The sequence below is a fragment of the Lynx rufus genome, unplaced genomic scaffold, assembly GCF_022079265.1.
Source record: "Lynx rufus isolate CCGP_SWC_20201006 ecotype Redwood Valley unplaced genomic scaffold, mLynRuf1.p SCAF_2, whole genome shotgun sequence".
Lineage (NCBI taxonomy): Eukaryota > Metazoa > Chordata > Mammalia > Carnivora > Felidae > Lynx > Lynx rufus.
In genome coordinates, this window is record NW_025814834.1 from 191,813,590 (window position 1) to 191,832,027 (window position 18,438).

An 18,438-nucleotide genomic window follows, 5' to 3' on the forward strand; every position below is an offset into this window, starting at 1 on the left:
TTGATGACAGCCATTCTAACAGGTGTGAGGTGGTATCTCGTGGTTTGATTTGCATTTCCCTGACGCGAGTGATGCTGAGCACCTTTTCGAGTACCCATTGGCCATTTGTATGTCTTCTTTGGAAGTATATCTATTCAGTTTCTCTGCCCATTTTTAAATTGGATTTTTTTTTTGCTCGAGTTGTATGAAATCCTTATATATTTTAGATATTAGCTCATTATCAGATATGTGGTTTGCAAATATTGTCTTTCATTTCACAGGTCACCTTTGCATTTTGTTGATGGTTTCCAAAGGTTTCTCTTTCCAAGCGTTGAAGGTGGGTCCCTTTTCTCTAAAACCCTGTCTGTCCACCAGGCTGGTGTCCCCTGTGGATCCCTGACAACTGACTCCTTACGTCCATCTCCTCAGTGTTTTCTTACCCTTCTGAGGTAAATGACTACTACCTCCCCCAGTTGACAGAGGAGGAAATTGAGTCTCAAGGAGTATTAGTGACTGGCCCAGACAGCCTGGGTACCCAGATCCACAGGGGCGGATGTGAAGAGTGGATCACAGCAGTGAGGAGGGTCAGCCCTGCAGGTGGGAGGCCAGAGTGGTGGGTTACTTTGGAGGAGGACACACGGGGCTTCAACCCTGGCTCTGCCGCTTGAGAGCTGTGAGACATTGAACAGGTTATTTAGAGTCTGTGCGTCTCAGTTTCCTCACCTTTAACATTGGGATCATCTACCTGTGTCCATAGTGCAACACTTAAATAGGTTAAGCACTTAAAAACTTAGCAAGTGCCTGGCAGTGCTCGGTACTAACAGCCAGCGCTATGGGGGAAGGGCCTGCCATGTTTCTCTGCACCCTACCTCGCCCCCCCCTCAAACCCAGCCCTACCATTTACTTAGGGACCTGCAGCCCAGTGGTCAGCTCAGGCTGCCTAGGTTTGGATCCCCATTCCACCACTTGCAGTTTGTAGTGGGTGTCGTGATGTTTCGCACATCTTCTCTTCAGGAGCGAGTCACCCATTGCCCAGCTGCCTGGAGGGTGGGCTGCTGGCAACCGAGTCCTTCTGTAGGCACCCATCAGCTAGGCCCCCAGGAGCTTTTTATCCGATGTTAGCCACCCTCCGTGGCGGCACCCCACATTTAATGGCTGGTTTATGGGGGTGTACATGTCCAGTCCCTTGTCTCCAGGAAGGCACCAGCAACCAGCCCCAGGGCTCCCAGTGCAGGTGGAATGGGCTGAGCCTTTGTGTGGTCAAATCACTGTTCGGCCATGCTTGGTGCTGCTCCCTCTGTTCCCTACAGAGAACACTCTCCCACTGAACGTCTTGACTCAGTCTTTTGCCCAGAAGCCTGATACTGTTTATATGATTTTTGTGTAAGTTAGTTAATGTTCTTTGCCTCAGTTTTCCTCATCTTCAAAATGGGAGACATAATAAATAGTTCCTGCCTCACAGGATTGCTGTATCACATGAGGTAATCTGTGTAAAATGTTGAAACAGTACCTGTTAAATGCTCATAAGTGTTAGCTTTGTCTGTTGGCTTTTAGCCCAAGGGCAGCTAGTTGGTAATAAGACCAGAAGTAAAACCCAATTATTTCCTTTAACTGCTGCCTCTATACCCTGAGCAAGCAGCCATTTATTCCCAGCAGCCTTGGGCTCTGAATACAGTAAGGGTTGGGGGGAAGTTGAAGGCTGGGAGACCTGGGGATGGAGAAAGTTGGGTTGTTCAGTCTGTGGCCATTCCTTAACGAACACTACTATGAACCTACTGTGTGCTGTTCCCTTTCCTGGTTATCCTGGGGCCTCCTCCAAAGTACAGCCCCAGCCCGAGGTCTGCTCATTAGAGTGGGAAAGGTGGGCCCAGAGACAAGTCCATATAAATTATGGCAAAATGGGAGGAATGGCCATTCACCTACTCAACAAACAGGAGCATGGAGGTTCAGTACAGCACAAGAGAGACATGGTGTTTCATTTTGTGGGAGATGAACAAGGCCCAAAAAAGAGGAAGAATGGTGTCCTGGCTGGGGGACAGAGAGGGCTTGGCAGGAAGTGTCATTTTGCTGGACCTTGAGGGAGGGTAGAACTTAGAAAGAGGTGGGAGGAGAAGGTGCGAGGGGAGGCAGGGAGGTGAAAAAGCTCTTGGGGTTTTGGAACCCCATTTCCTCAAGTGAAAATCCACTCCTAGCTTTCCCTGCTCAGAATCCTTCTGTGTGTTCCTTCGTGTCACAACTGAATTCAGGTTCCCCGAGTCTGCCACTCAGTGTCCAGTGTTCTGGCCCAGCTGAGCCACACAGTGTTCCCTTGACATGTCTCCAACTTGGTGAGGCTGTGGATGAAGGGAAAATACAGACTTTGGAATCAGACAGACCTAGACTCTCACCCCACCTTGGGTGCTCCTAGTCGTGAACTCATGCAAATCAGTTACCTTCCCTGATCATCAGTGTCCTCATCTATAAAATGGGGTGAATAATATCTCTTTCACTGAGTTGTCGTGGCCTCCAATCTGGTTCTCAGTGATCACGCCTCCTGGTGTTCATGTTCTTGTGTAGGCCCCTTTCACACTCTGCCATTGCTGGTCTGTGTGACCAATAGAATATGACAGTAGTGATGATGTGTCACTTCTGAGATTGGGTTATAAAAGACTGCCCCTTCCATCTTGGGTCCTATACCCCACCACTCCTCCGCGCGCCAGATTGTGGAGTCTGGGGAAGTCATGCCCGGAATGCCGTGAGCAGTCCCACGGAGAGGCCCACATGGTGAGGAACAGAACCCTGCCACCAACAGCCACATTAGTGAGCTTAGAAGTGATGTGTTCATCCCAGTCAGTTCTTCTGAGACCACAGCCCCAGCCAGCAACTTGACTGTCACCCCATAAGGGACCCTGAGAGGGACCCACCCAGCTAAGTGCCTAGATTCTTGACCCTCAGAAATATGTGAAATAATAAATGTTTCTTGTTTTGAGCTGCTACATTTGGGTTACTGTGTTACATAGCAATAGATAGCTAATACAATTATGTATTAACAGAAATGGCATGTGTGACATGCCCAGTATGATGCCTGACACAGTTCAGTGCTAAAAAAATGGGAGCTGAGGGAAGCCTAGCTCAGTCAGCTGAGTGTCCAACTCTTGATTTTGGTTCAGGTCAGGATCCCAGGGTCGTGAGATGGAGCCCTGCATGGGGCTCCACACTGAGAGTGGAGCCTGCTCAGAATTCTCTCTTGCTCTCCCTCTGCCCCACTCCACCACTCATGCTTGCTTGCTCTCTCTTTCTCTATCAAATTAAAAAAATAAATAAAAAGGGAGGTGGCACGTTATTTCCCACCTCTGCGCCTTTGCCTAAAATACTCTCCTCCATTTCTGTTTGTCAAAATTCTTCCACCACTTTCAAATACGTTTTCTAGAAAAGTGTTCTCTGACCCCTGCTCCCCAAGGTACCCTCCATGATTAGAGCCTTCATCCCCATCGTGTGTATGTCTCTTAGGATTTGAGTCACTTTCTGCCAGTCTCATTCAGGGCCATGTCTCACCCCTATTTTACTCCCTGGGAAACCATGAACGACCTGAGAACAGGGACAGATCTGAGTCTTTGGGGCACCCCCACCCTGCGCACCCCATCCCCTGCATGGCAGGCACTCAGGGCAGACTGGCAAGGTTGAGGGAGGACGATCACAGCTGGAGGCAGGGAGCTGAGAGCAGGGGCGGGAGCCTGGGCCTGGTCGGTGCAGCAGAGCAGGGCCGCCCTCACTGTCTTTGTGGAGGCTGACAGCAGGTTCGGCATCTCCCTGGGCGCTTCCTGGGACCTCCAGTGCCCCCAGGGCCCTGCCTGGAAGAAGGTGGCTTCAGCAGGCATTCTCGGGGGGGGGGCCCCCATTGAGAGGAGAACCTCATTGACAGGTGACTCCCCCATCGCAGTATCACCACCTGGAGGGAAGCTAGGGCCACTCATTTTACCTCAGCTGCAGGTCTGAAAGTCCACACGAAGGGCCCTCACCTGACGTGCGACCCCTGGCAAGTCTTTGCCCCTCTGGGCCTCAGTTTCCCCATGTCTGCAGGGTTGCCCTGGAGGCCTTTCCAGCTCTGACCAAAGAATGTGCCCACCCCTGCCCACTGATGGGGCTCCTCCAGGGGTGAGGCCCAGGGCAGGGAGGTACACCCAATCCATCTCCTTACGGAAATCCATTCCCTACGGGAGAGAGGGATGTGTCACTGTGACCGCATCTTTCCGGAAAAGTCCCACAGTTCAGTTCTTCCCCCGGGTTTGCACTGGGGAACCGTATCCTTGCTCAATCTCCTCGGATCTATTTTTGGCCTTGACAGACTTGATGTGGGGGAGTGTGCGGGTGTTCCCTTTTAATTTGGGGTCTGAAGCCGTCGGAGGCCTGGACCAGCAATCATGAGTGCAGAACCATTTATGGAAACAGCTCTTGAAAAAAGTCAGTAATGAAAACTGACTAAAAATACCTTAGAAATGGAGCCTTGGCCTCCTCTGGGAAGCACCGAGATTTCTGGGTGGGAGGAAGAAGCCCTTCAGACGCAGACTTGGTAGGTGGTCCATTCTGCAGCCCCTTGGTGGGCCTGCACTGGCCATGGAGACCTGGGTCTTGTTTTAGGTCTGAAGGGGTGGGGGGCCCTCGCCCTTGTCACGAGCAGGACCAGCCAGACAGGACCCACACACCTGCCTCTGGGACCTTGGGGAGCCTGCCCTCCCCCTTAGCAGCCTGGCCATGCAAAGGGGGGCCAGTCCCAAGGCAAAGTGACAACGTGAGTGGCTTCTGATGGAGGCACACCGTGACACGGAGGCCACTCCAGACCGGCAGCATGGCCAACCCAAGGGGTAGCGGCTGCTGGATGATGAGCCGCTGTCCCGGGGACCTTGGGAAGAACCAGCAGACACATCCCCTCTCTGGGCCCCCAGAACACAAGGAGCTCAGTGGAAGTTCACTGAGAGCTTCCTGTTTCCACCCCACATTGTGCAGTCCTGCCCTCAATTGTGCACCATCCAAAAGGGCACATGGAGCAGAGATGGGGACCCCTGGGACTGGGGAAAGGGAGAGGCTGGCAGGCTGATCTGTGTGGGGTCGGAGCAGGACGAGAGGAGAGTGGCCTTTGGACCAGGCGGGATGGGGGCAACTCAGGAGAGAGCGCTTTGGGGAGGGTGTCCAGGGAGGGTGTTTGCAGCCCGAAGGCCGAGGAGGCCATGAGGTTGGGCCAGGTCAGCTCAAGGGGTCCTGGAACCAGAGCCTGGGCTCCTCCCAGGGGCCCTGTGGGGCTGGGGAAGGGTTTGAGGGCAGACCGGTCAGATTTTCTTTTCTTAACAGCCACTCTGGGTGGCTTACTTATGGTCAGAAACAAGACAGATTTAGGTCTTCTGGATGACTCTAAATTTTGTCCAGGGCACAAAAATAGCCCAAGTTTTTGTTGGTGTAGGACTGGTAGACTCAGGGTGTGGCATCTGGAGACCTGGCCCATGAGTGGTGCAGGGCCTCAGATGCAGATTGTGGGTGGCAGTCATGGAGGGCGGAGGCCACAACCTCCCCACAGAAAGGGCCTTTCCCAAACATGGGATCTGGAGGTTGGTTTATCAGAGACTGAGGGAGAAGGCTGAGAGTCCTATCAACACATGTTGGTGATTCATGATTATTTCTTATTCTGGAAGCCACATTAAGGTGAATCAGAAAGTAAATTCATTTGTGGTTCCCCAGACAGAAGCTGGTCCAACGTTTGATCATTTTTGGCAGTTTTTATAATTATGTAGAAAATAAACATTTAGAAGTGCCAGGTGTCGCTCTGTGTGTTCCCTATGCCCAGTAAATACTTGGTGCGTGGCCTTTCATGTTTTTGCCAGTGCGACAAAGGGTTGTGTTGTTAAAGGGTAAATTCATATGTAATTTTGCCATGGTCCTGCAAAAGGATATTGCCAAATTCCTCTCCAATGCATTCCTTTTTTTTTTTTTTAATGTGTATTTATTTTTGAGGTAGAGCGAGCAATAGGGAGGGGCAGAGAGAGAATCCCAAGCAGCCAGCACAGAGCCTGATGCAGGGCTTGAACTTACAAACTGTGAGATCATGACCTGAGCTGAAATCAAAAGCCAGATGCTTAACCAACTGAGCCACCCAGGTGGGCATCTCTATCCAGTGCCTTCCTACCAGCAACGTGTGAGAATATTCATGTTTGCTCTCACCTACCTCGCAAAGGCTGTACTGAGCACCCTATGAAAAGTACCCTCTCCCTGTTGCCATTACTTTTGAGCCTATAACCCTCTATATTTCACTCACAATGTAAACAGCATCCCCTATCTTACTTGTTTTGTTGTTCATATTGTGTCTTCCCCCTTAGATCGTAAACTCCATCAGTACAGAGACCCAGTTTACCTGTCTTACTCACTGTATTCCCAGTGCTCAGAACAGTCTTTTTTTTTTTTTTTTTTGGCTTAAACAGAAAAACACTTATTTCTCACAGTTCTGGAGGCTGCAAGTTTGTGATCAGGGTGCCAGCATGCTCAGGATCCAGCTGAAGGCCATCTTCTAGGTTTTTTTTTTTTGGTTTTGTTTTGTTTTTTTGTTTTTGGTTTTGTTTTGTTTTGTTTTTAATTTTTAAAATTTTTTTTTCAACGTTTATTTTTTTTTGGGACAGAGAGAGACAGAGCATGAACGGGGGAGGGGCAGAGAGAGAGGGAGACACAGAATGGGAAACAGGCTCCAGGCTCTGAGCCATCAGCCCAGAGCCTGACGCGGGGCTCGAACTCACGGACCGCGAGATCGTGACCTGGCTGAAGTCGGACGCTTAACCGACTGCGCCACCCAGGCGCCCCTAATTTTTAAATTTATATCCAAGTTAGTTAGTATATATTGCAACAATGATTTCAGGAGTAGATTCCTTAAAGCCCCTTACCCATTTAGCCCATCTCCCCTTATACTACACCCCCAGCAACCCTCTGTTTGTTCTCCATATTTAAGAGTCTCATGTCTTGTCCCCCTCCCTGTTTTTGTATTATTTTTGCTTCCCTTCCCTTATGTTCATCTGTTCTGTGTCTTAAAGTCCTCATGAGTGAAGTCATGATATTTGTTTTTCTCTGACTAATTTCGCTTGGGATAATACCCTCTAGTTCCATCCATGTAGTTGCAAATGGCAAGATTTCATTCTTTTTGATTGCCGAGTAATACTCCATTGTATATATATACCACATCTTCTTTATCCATTCATCATTGATGGACATTTGGGCTCTTTCCTTACTTTGGCTATTATTGGTAGTGCAGCTATAAATGTTGGGGTGTATGTATCCCTTTGAAATAGCACACCTGTATCCCTTGGATAAATACCTAGTAGTAAGTACAATTGCTGGGTTGTAGGGTAGTTCTAGTTTTAATTTTTTGAGGAACCTCCATACTGTTTTCCCAAGTGGCTGCACCAGTTTGCATTCCCACCAGCAGTGCAAAAGAGATCCTCTTTCTCTACATCCTTGCCAACATCTGTTGTTGCCTGAGTTGTTAATGTTAGCCATTCTGGCAGGAATGAGGTGGTATCTCATTGTAGTTTTGATTTGTATTTCCCTGATGATGAGTGATCTTGAGCATTTTTTCATGTGTCGGTTGGCCATCTGGATGTCTTCTTTGGAGAAGTGTCTGTTCATGTCTTTTGCCCAATTCTTCACTGGGTTATCAGAACAATCTTACATATAGTAAGAACTTAATAAATTTGTTTATAAATTGAACTTGATAAACTAAGGAAAATTAAATGGGCAGATTAACACATTTATTTGGGAAAAGATCATTCCACTTCTTCCTTCCCTCTCCTCCCCCCAGCTTTGAAATTTCTGACATGGCCTCCTGAGGGTACCACATCTTAGCACAATGTAGGGAGATTGCAGGTCAGGCTCCTCAAGAACTCTTGTTGAATGGCCACCCCTCCCAGTCCATTGTCTGACTGTTTATAAAGTGAGGAAAGCTGGGCAGTACCCTTATTCTCAGTTCACAGAGGAGACGAGGCCAAGTATGTACCTGGTTGGTGCAGGGTCAGGCCTGCAGTGAATGTCCTGACCACTGGTCAGAGCTCCCTGTGCTGCCCCTAAGCTGCCTCTTTGGCTAAAGCAGGCTTGGTTTGCACTGTTAACAAAAGGGTCATAGAGGTCCCTGAAAATGCTTTCCCAGAGCACCAGCTTTTGGAAAATCTCTCTAGTGACTCAAAGCAACAGCCACAGAAAAAGAGGCAAATCCATAGGTTATCTCTCCGCATCCTCTCAACTGTCAGATGAAGGAGTGTTCTTTACCCAGTTCCACACTTCAGGAAATACCACTAATTACTGATGAAGAGCATTACTTTCCTAAAAATGTCCCTTTTAGTGCTTACCTGGAACAGCCAGGGTGGGGAGTTTCCTGTGCCGAACTATTGGGTGCCTCATCGATTTCACAAACCCACAATGGAAGCTGGGAACTGGGGTCAATGCAGGTACATGAGGCTCTCTCGACCCAGCGCACCTGGCCCCCCAGGTCAGCACGGGAGGGAGGCCGCAGGGTGTGGTGCTCTTGAGGAGCTGGCGGGCTCATGGGTTGTGCCCCGAGTCCCCAGATCCAGCATGAAATCAGCATTGGGCCTGCACACGGAGATTCCCAGGGGCCCCAGGACCCGCCCGTCAGCCACCACTGGGCCTTGGGAGCAGATACATTTATGATGCTCTGAGAGGACACAGGTGAAGGGTGTGACTGAGCCACCCTCCTTCGCTCTCCGTGCCGCACCCTGTGACAGCCAGCAGCCTAGACTTACGTCATCCTGCACGACCGGGATTACACAGCCACATAACAGGGGTGGTCTGTGCAGTCCTCGAGTGGATGGAAATTGTCACCAAAGCTGTGCGTGTGTGTGAGTGTGAGTGTGTCTGTAGGGGGGAGGGGACATGCGTGTCCATATTCTTGGCGTGCATCGCTCGGTGAGGGTCCAGAACCCTGCCCTCCGCGCTCTCTGCCTGTGTGGGAGGACCCGCATCCGCTCTGGGTCATGCTGCCTCCGCAACAGCCTGGGCCACGGGTGGGCATTTGCCGCGTGTCCGGCACGCTGTCAGAGGATGGACGTTCTGTTTCTTCTCCTCCTCGGCTGGGGATGAGAAGCCCGTCTCCTCCTGTCCAAATGTGCGTCCACGGGCCCCACCCAGCCCAGCTGTTTGTCCATCACCAGATCAGGTCCTCACCGTGAGGACGGGAAGTGCTCCCCACATCCGCCTCCGCCACCGGCCCGGTGACTTGTGGTCACTGAGCCCAGTAGCCGGAGAGAGAGAGTTTTTAAAAGACTCACAGACATGTAATTAAAATCTCAGTGTTGGGTTTTGAGGACGGCGCTGGGCGGCTCCCACCCCTGCTTTCCGGAAACACAGATTTGTGGTGTTTGAAAGTGACAAGAGGCTAAAGTAAGACGGTACTAAATATACTGTCCTGGGCACTTCCGGGCAGCTGGGGACATGTGGGATTGACTCGCCACCCACAGCCTCCTGCCCAGACAGTCCAGCCTCGCCACCAGGCCGCCCTGGCTCCCCTTCCAGCCTGCGCTTCATCTGCCCCTCCACACATACCTTCCTCCCCACCCCAAACCACACTGCGCCCCTGCTGCCCAGAGCCCTGAACCCCAGCGGCCAGAGGCACAGCCCACGCTCCTGGGCCAGAATTCCAGCCCTCCGCAGTCAGGCCACAGCCACTCAGGGCCCGTCCCCCACACTGCTGCTCTGTGGATGCCCCAGCACCCCACACCGGTGCCTCTGGGGTCCCCTCTGCCTAGGATGCCTTCCCTGCCACCTTCTCCACCCGACAAGACTCTGTCCCATCCTTCAAGGCCAGTTCAGATGTCCCCTCCTCCGGGAAGCCTGCTCAGATCCCATCACACCATGGGACTGTCCAGCTTCCCCAGGCCCTGACCAGGTCTCTCCAGGAGCTGTCACTCCTACCTTGCTACTCCTTGTTCCTTTCTGAGTCTGCCTCCGGCACACCTTCTTCCTTCCCCTTGTTCCCAAACGGGGCCTGCCATCATCTCACCCTTTGCTGTGTTTTATGGCTGTTGTTTCCCCTGCTGGCACAATCTGTTCCTCAGCCCTAGGCCTTTGCTCAGGTTGGTCCCTTTCTTGTGCAGTGTCCTTCTCTCTCGACATATCCGCTCTCACCCCTCAAGGCCCAGCCCGTGTCAGCTGCAAAGGCTCCCCCTCCGCAGGCTTCCATGCATGTACATCGGCAGATTCTGTACAGCCCCTGCCTCAGAAATGCACTCAGTTATGTCTCTGCTCCCTTACGTGGCCCTTTTCTGCCTTGGCTCTGATGTCCGTCTTCCCAGAGGAGGGACCTGACCTCTACTTCACCCTCGGGTCCCAGCGCCAGCAGGGAATGGGGATGGCAGGCCGGGTTTGGGGCTCGGGGGCCAGAAGTGAAGGCTGCTCTCGTTGAGCTGGTGTATGCTGGGTCCTATGCAGATGCCTCACCATGTAGCCCCACTGAGCCTTCTCGGCACCCAGCAGGCGGAGCCTGGGAGCAAGCCCCTTTGCAGAGGAGGGGGCCGTCACCACCCAGGCTGCCTTGGCCCCCAGCTCCCACCCAACTCCGCCCAGCCTGAGCCCAGAACACGGGTGACCGCCGGTCCCGCTCTGTCTTGCAGTGGAGCGTGACCGTACCCTGGGCCACCAGGAGCCCCACTGGAAGGAGTTCCGCTTTGACCTGACCCAGATCCCAGAGGGGGAGATGGTCACAGCCGCTGAGTTCCGGATTTACAAGATGGCCAGCACCCACCTGCTCAACGGGACCCTGCACGTCAGCATGTTCGAGGTGGTCAGAGAGCAGTCCAACAGGTGCCCGCCCCACGCCCCGCCTCCCGGTCGAGCCTCTGTCCGTGTATCGGGCCCAGCCCCGGAGGGGACATGTCCCAGAGGACAGAAGGGGAGCTCCCTGGAGAGCACACCCCCAGAGACAGAAAGATACTTGACCCCAGGCCTCGTGTCACTGTGGGGAGTGACCCAGAACCAGTCCTGCTGCAAGTCCGTGCCCCGCTGTCCTGGGGCAGGACCTTGGGCAGGTCACTGAGCTCCTGGGCATCAGTTTCCACATCTCTGCGTGGGCGCAGTAACACCTTTGTGGGGTAGATGCAGTGAGATGAGGAGAGTGAGGCACCCGGCCCGAGCCAGGCAGGTGCCCACTCGTGGTCCACAGGAGGGCCCTAGAAACACAGAGGCAGCTGTGCCAGCCCTTGGTTAATTGTTCTTTCGTGTCCACAGGGAGTCTGACTTGTTCTTTTTGGATCTTCAGACGCTCCGAGCTGGGGACGAGGGCTGGCTGGTGTTGGACGTGACAGCAGCCAGTGACCGCTGGTTGTTGAGCCGGAACAAGGACCTGGGGCTCCGCCTCTATGTGGAAACGGACGATGGTGAGGCCCAGGGTTGGGCGGCAGACCTTCTCCCGGGGGCTCCTCTGGTGCTGCTGGCAGCCGAGAGGGCTGCAGCCCCCTCCCTGGGCCCTGGAGGCCTGGCCTTTCTCAGCCCTGCGCCTGGGGTGACGATCCCTGCCCCGCCGTGGGGGTCAGCGGGGTGCAGGGGCCAGGTTCCCGCAGCAGGGGCCCCCTACCCCGGTGCTCTCCCTCCTCTCCTTGTGCGGAACCCACGCTTGAGCTGCTAAGAGAGAGTCTGTGTTTTCCCTCTCCAGGAGCAACCGTGTAGGGTGGGAGGTCCCCTACTGGCAGGGCAGGAGGGGAAGCCGTTACACCCTCAGACTTGATCAGAGAGGCCTGGGCTTGAATCCCAGCCCTACAGCGCTCTCACTCGATGACCTTGCAGGATACTTACCTGCTAAGCCTCCGTTTCCTCATCTGTAGAATGAGGATCACACCTTCATTCGTTACATAGGTATCCGGGGAAGAGCCTCCGTTATGGCAGGAGGTGGGATGGAGAGGCCGAAGGTGGGCACAAGATTGGCGTATCTGAGCTGCAGGAAGGGGCGGCCGTGGCTGGAGCAGGGGGGGCCAGGGCAGATGGGAGAGGAGACTGAGAGCTGGCACGGCGCATTCTTTTTTTTTAAGATTATATTTATTTTTTAACGTTTATTTATTTTTGAGAGAGAGAGCGTGAGCCAGGGAGGGGCACAGGGGGACAGAGGATCCAAAGCAGGCTCTGCACTGATGACAGAGAGCTGATGTGGGGCTCAGACTCATGAACTGAGAGATCATGACCTGAGCCAGTCGGACGCTTAACCAACTGAACCAGCCAGGGAGGGCCCCCAAGATTTTATTTTTAAGTAATGTCTGCACCCAACGTGGGGCTCGAACTCACAACCCTGAGGTTAAGCGTCGCATGCTTTACCAACTGAGCCCTCCAGGCGCTCCGGGCCCTCTGTGGGTAAACCAGGGCGTGGTGTTGGAGCGTGGGGGGTAGCTCACTGTATTTCATAGCAGTGGAGGATGGCAGGATCTGAAAAGAGCCCCCTGAAAACACCCCCCCTGCCCCCCCAAGGAGGACATCACTCCACCCCTCAGTGTGACAACGCTTAGCGACCTGCTTCCCAAAGTACAGTCGGGACGGGGTGGGGGAAGTAAGTTCACAGAGGAGAAAGCTGAGCGTGCTGCCTCGGCAGGTGATCAGGGTTCACGTGAATGTCACGTACCTCCCGTGTCCCCTTGACATGAAGGGATGGGAAGGGCCCTTCATCTCGTGGTCTTCCCCCCAAAACCCACACCCCGTCTAACCATGAGAAAAACCCAGACAAAGGGAAACGGAAGGGTGTACGGCAGAGTGCCCGTCAGGTCCTTCTCCGAACCGTCATAATTACAAAGCAAGTCTGAGTTCGTGTGAGAGCGCAGAGGCGCCTGAGCAGTTGTAGCAGCTGACGGCCATGTGGGATCCGGGCGGGGACCCTGGAAGAGAGAGAGGACATGGGGAAGACCGGCGAGATCCGAATATATCGTGTTAATTTATCATATTGGTTCATCAGTTGTGACAAATCCACGGCCCTAACGTAAATGTTAACATTTCCCAGGGGAAACCGGCTCTGGGTATCCGGGGACTCTGGGCTGTCAGTGCGATTTTTCTGTAAATCTCAACTAGGATAAAATAAAACCTTTCTCCGTATGTATCCAGAACGGCCCGCCCCTGACGTGAGCAAGGAGGGTGGTGTGTGGGGGACAAGAGCGCCGTCACAGAGGCTCAGGAGCCACCCAGCATGCAGGTGGAGTGGGGAGGAGCTTGTTGGTAGCGGCAGAAATGGAGAAAAGTGGGCAGCGGCGGAATCACAGAAAATGTGGAGTGAGCCAGGGGCCCATTTTTAATAGATTTGTGTCTGAGTGAAAGAAGAGGAGGGGGCAGGTCTGAGGCAGCAACCCCAGAGCACTTTCTTTGGCGGCGAGGTCATTGGGAGCCCTGGTAGACGTCCAGATGGCCGGTCACCCAGGACAGGTGAGCGCGGGGGCAGGCGGCGCAGGTGTGGGAAGCGCAGCCGTCTGGGTGGCCTGAGGGCCAGGGGACTGGAGCAGGTCACCCGGGAAGGGGGTGGTGACGGAGAAGGAAGGGGACCACCCAGAGTTGGGGGTGTCCGACAGGGAGAGGTGTGCCCGGAAGGGGCCCCGCGAAGGACCACCCTTGCCCCCGGGGCTTTGGGCTGGACACGGGAGGCCTTGCCGCCAACCCCGAGGACTCAGGGTCACGTCTTCCCCTCAGGAACGCCGCTGCCTCCGCAGCGGGGACGCAGGGTCCGGAATCCCCTTGGGAGAGGGGCCCCTCGTTGTGGGCAGGGGCGCCGGGGCCACCCGGTGTGAGCGTCACCGCCCCACGCACCCTCCCTGCTCTGTGACGCGGTGGTGGCGGCCGGCGTTGGCCTGTCCCCCGCCGGTCTCAGTCCGGGGCCCAGAGCCGGAGCGCACGATGACCGTCCTCCAGAGGCTCGCGCGGGCGCTCGGGCACCGCGTCCCCGCCAGCCGCTGGGGGCCCACGCTGGCCGAGGCCGAGGGCGGTGTGCGCGGCCTGGCCACCAGCGCTCGCGCCCGCGCCAAATTCTACGCGGATCCCGTGGAGGCCGTCAAAGACATCGCGGACAGGGCCAAGATCATGGTCAGCGGCTTCGGGCTCTGCGGGATTCCAGAGAACCTGATTCAGGCGCTGTTCCGCACGCGCGTCAAAGAGTTGATCATGGTCAGCAGCAACGTGGGCGTGGACGGCTTTGGGCCGGGCCTGTTACTGGAGGCCAAGCAGATCGCCCGCCTCATCTGCTCCTACGTGGGGGAGAACACGCTGTGCGAGCGCCGGTACCTGGCGGGCGAGCTGAAGCTGGAGCTGACGCCCCAGGGCACCCTGGCCGAGCGCATCCGCGCCGGGGGCACCGGGGTGCCCGCCTTCTACACACCCACGGCCTACGGGACCCTGGCTCAGGAGGGAGGCGCCCCCATCAGGTCCGCGCCCAACGGCCACATCGCCATCATGAGCCAGCCCCGAGAGGTGAGGGAGTTCCACGGGCACCACTATCTTCTGGAGTAGGCCATCACTGCCGATTTTGCTTTGGTGAAGGGGTGGAAGGCCGACCGCGCCGGGAACGTCATCTTCAGAAAAAGCGCCAGGAATTTCAACGTGCCCATGTGCAAAGCTGCGGAAACCTCCGTGGTGGAGGTGGAAGAAATCGTGGATGTGGGGACCTTTGCCCCCGAAGACATCCACGTTCCTAACATTTATGTTGACCGCATGATTCAGGGAGAAAAACACGAGAAAAGAATTGAGCATCTAGCCCTCAGGAAGGAGCACGATGAAAAAGCCGAGTCTGCAGATGACCCCGGGGCCCGAATTGTCAAGCGGGCAGCTCTTGAATTTGAGGATGGCATGTATGCCAATCTGGGCATAGGAATCCCGCTCCTGGCCAGCAACTACATCAGCCCGGACATGACTGTTCATCTTCACAGTGAACATGGCATCCTGGGCTTGGGGCCATTCCCCTCCAAAGATGAGGTGGATGCAGATCTCGTCAACGTGGGCAAGCAGACGGTAAGCATTTTCCCCAGGGGCTGTTTCTTCTCCAGCGATGACTCATTTGCCATGATTCGAGGGGGGCACCTCGACCTCACCATGCTGGGAGCCATGCAGGTCTCCAAATACGGTGACCTGGCTAACTGGATGATACCCAGGAAGAAGGTGAAAGGCATGGGGGGGGGGGCATGGACTTGGTGTCCAGTCCCAAGACCAGAGTGGTGGTCACCATGGCGCACTGCACCAAGCCAACGAACCCAAAATCTTGGAGAAGCGTACCATGCCGCTGACCGGGAAGCGCTGTGTGGACCGGATCATCACTGACAAGGCCGTGTTCGACGTGCACAAGAAGAAAGGCCTGACGCTGATTGAGCTCTGGGACGGGCTGACCGTGGACGACGTCACAGAGCACGGGCAGCCCTTCGCTGTGTCACCGAACCTCAGACCCATGCAGCAGGTGGCCGCCTGACCCGGGAGAGGAAGCCCTGGTCAGAGGGTGTGTTTCATTTTCGCCGCTGCCTCTCACCCAGAGGGGGTGTCATCACGCCTGTCCGTTCGTCTGACCGGTTCTCCTGGCGTCTCAGACTCGGCTACCGCCAGACAGACTATTCTCTCAAGAGGAATATGGCTTTAATTAAAAACAAAAGGAGATCTTTGGTGTTGCTCTTGCATGTTCTGTGAGTCCTGAGTTAGGTCTGGTTCCGTCGTCGGGCACTCGGACGCCCTCCTCACTGTGATGTTTACGTTAAATTCCTGCAGCTCGGATGATCCCACAGGAAGGCTTTCACTGAGGAGCCTTCTCTCCGGAACGAGCCACGAAATGTGGGGGGAAGTGATGAGGGAGGAGTAACCACCCCCGTATCCCCAAGGCTCCTTCCAGTGTCAGCCCCTGCAGCTGACCCCCCTCCCGTCCCAGCAGGATCGTTCCTGAGCGGTGCCTCTAACGTGTCCGGTGCATTTGTTTGTGGGAGGTGATGTCATAGATCAAAGTTTAGTCTCTGGACTGATTAGTTCAACCAACTTGGCCCGGGGCCCCAGGTCTAGAGCCCGGCTGTTTAAGGGCTGACCTTTGCCAGCTGAGCAGGACTGGGATGGTTTCACAGTGAATCAGGACACCCGCTAATGGAACAGACACGTAGCATCGTGTATGTGTATGTCTGTATCCTGTATGAGAAGTGCACGTGTGTTTCCATACGTACGTACGTACATGTGCCTGTGCCTGTGCCTGTGTGTGTGTGTGTGTGTGTGTGTGTCAGGGTGGCAACACTAAGGTGATGTACAGGAAGTAGAGCAGTTGGCACTGTGTTCTAAGGAGCATAAAAGTCAGTAATCACCTCCTGTCGTTTTGTTTAAGAAAATACCGTGGGAGGGGCTCTTAGGTGGCTGAGTTGGTTGAGCATCCGACTTCTGCTCTGGTCATGATCTCACAGTTTCCGTTTGTAAGTTCGAGCCCCACGACTGGCTCGCTGCTGTCCAGCACAGAGCCCACTGCAGAGCCTCTGTTCCCCTCTCTCTCTGCCCCTCCCCCACTCACGTTTCCTCTCTCTCTCTCTGAAAAATAGAAACATTCAAACAAAGAAAAAGGAAAATTCCACAGGAAATGAGAATGAAGAGATCTACCCCTTTCTCGTCTTTTAATGAAAGCCGGGAAATAACCTAAATGTCTAAAGTTAAGCTAATCTCTAAATATTATGGTACATTTTCTCAAAGGAATTTTATGCATTTGAAACGTTCATAGTGGAGACATTTTAACAGCAGTGAACATGTTTATGTGAAAAAGTTGGAAAACATACAGACTTCTTTGTTAAGATGACCATTGTGTAAAAGTTCAGGCGACATGAAAATATTCCAGAAAGATGAAAATGATGTGTTGGGGTGGGCAGAGGTTTCTGAGTGATATTTCTTCCCCAGAGGTTACCTTACAGTTGCCCTTGTGTTACTTTGACAGTTAAGAAATCAAGAGGTCATTTGGAAATACAAAGAGGTACAGGAAGTTGGTTTCATTGGTGGAGTCGACATTTCCAGGGATCGTGAGTGTGTTTCTCAGGGCATCCTCATCTCTAAGCAGCTGTGGGGTCAAATCCCATTTTCAGGGGTGTCCCTCTTCCTAGCCGGAGGTCCCCATCATGTCCAGCCCACAGCCTTTTCTCTCTTTTTTAACCCACAAACCCGGAGTAAGACCTTCAGTGGGTAAGAACTTGGGATCTGACTGAACCGCAGCTCCAGGACTTTGGCCAGATGTCTCTGCCCCACTGAACCCGGGGTCTCGTTTGTGGATGTCAGGGCAGAGTTAGTGCCCTGCTCTTGGCAGTGCTGGGCAGAGCAAGCCCTGGCTATGTCCTGGTGGCTGCTCTAATCTGCTGGGTCATAAATCCATCCACACCCCCAGAACGTATGGGGTGGAAGGGAGAACTCGGGCCTCGGAGCGCTCAGATGGACATGGGAACCGTGGTTCTGCGAGCCCCCGGCAGAGTGGCTCTGACGTTTCTCAGCGAAGCATGAGGTCCAGGGGGACTGTGGAGACACATAAGGTCACACGTGTGAACTAATTCGAAACCTACAAAGTGCTTCACAGATGGCATTGTTCACCGTTATCGCGAGTAATGACCCTGTGTTCGCGAGGCCCCCCTCCCTCCATCTCCCTCGGACCTGGGACTCCTGTTTCCAGAGGAGCAAACTGAGGCCCTCTGCCTCTGCGCTCCTGGGCCCGAGCAGGCCCTGGCAGAAGGGTCCCCGCTGTCCCACAGCCCCTGCACAGCCCCTGCCCGCGAGTGATCGCCCTCTCTCCTCTCTCCGTCTCAGGGCACAGCGTGGATCCTGGCCTGGCCGGCCTGCTGGGGCGACGGGCGCCGGGCTCCAAACAGCCTTTCCTGGTCACTTTTTTCAGGGCGAGCCCTGGTCCCGTCCGAGCCCCTCGGGCAGCGAGGCCCCTGAAGAGGAGGCCGCCCAAGAAAACCAACGAGCTGCCACACCCGAACAAACTCCCGGGGATCTTTGGTGAGGTCCGGGAGGGGCCTGGGGCGGGGCCCAGGAGCCACCTGGAGGGGACAGAACCCTCTGGGTCCTCAGTAGGTTCAGGCCGGGGGTCACCTTCCAGCACTGTTCTGTGGACCAGCCTCTGCCCTCTCCGTCCCTGCCACCCAGAAGTGCTTTCTCTGCCCTCCCCTGGCTCCCAGGGCTTTTTCCAGAAGTCTCCATCAGAATCAGGTGCCCCATCCTCCGGGCAGCACAGCCCCTGGGGACCCTGCAGGATGCACAACTGTTTATGCGGAGGTCTCTCCCGCAGACTGAGCCCCTCAGGATCAGGAGTGGGCCTGCCCTGCCCTCCTGCCCTCCTCTCCTCCACAGGGAGTCCGCCCTTTGGCCTCCGTGAGCCACTCGATCCCGTGGAATGGGGGCGGCAGGAGAGTTGGGATGAGGTCAGTACAGAAAAGGAGCCACTGATGGCCCAGGGTCCCCTGGGCTGTTTACTGAAGCATCGGGAGGGCCCAC

At 54.6% G+C, this 18,438-nt stretch overlaps 2 protein-coding genes across 2 annotated transcripts in view; both read left to right on the forward strand.

Annotated features, from left to right (window-relative positions):
- LOC124515355 (bone morphogenetic protein 8B) overlaps positions 1 to 18,438 on the forward strand; it is a 28,889-nt gene that overhangs the window by 5,998 nt on the left and 4,453 nt on the right. The window contains exons 2-4 of the mRNA XM_047084167.1: positions 10,614 to 10,803; positions 11,227 to 11,375; positions 17,749 to 17,943. Of these exons, the coding sequence (XP_046940123.1) occupies positions 10,614 to 10,803; positions 11,227 to 11,375; positions 17,749 to 17,943 (534 nt within the window). The remainder of the gene's footprint in view (positions 1 to 10,613; positions 10,804 to 11,226; positions 11,376 to 17,748; positions 17,944 to 18,438) is intronic.
- OXCT2 (3-oxoacid CoA-transferase 2) lies at positions 13,858 to 15,415 on the forward strand. Its single transcript, XM_047084815.1, is given in 2 exon segments — positions 13,858 to 15,101; positions 15,193 to 15,415. Coding segments are annotated over 2 exon segments (1,467 nt in total).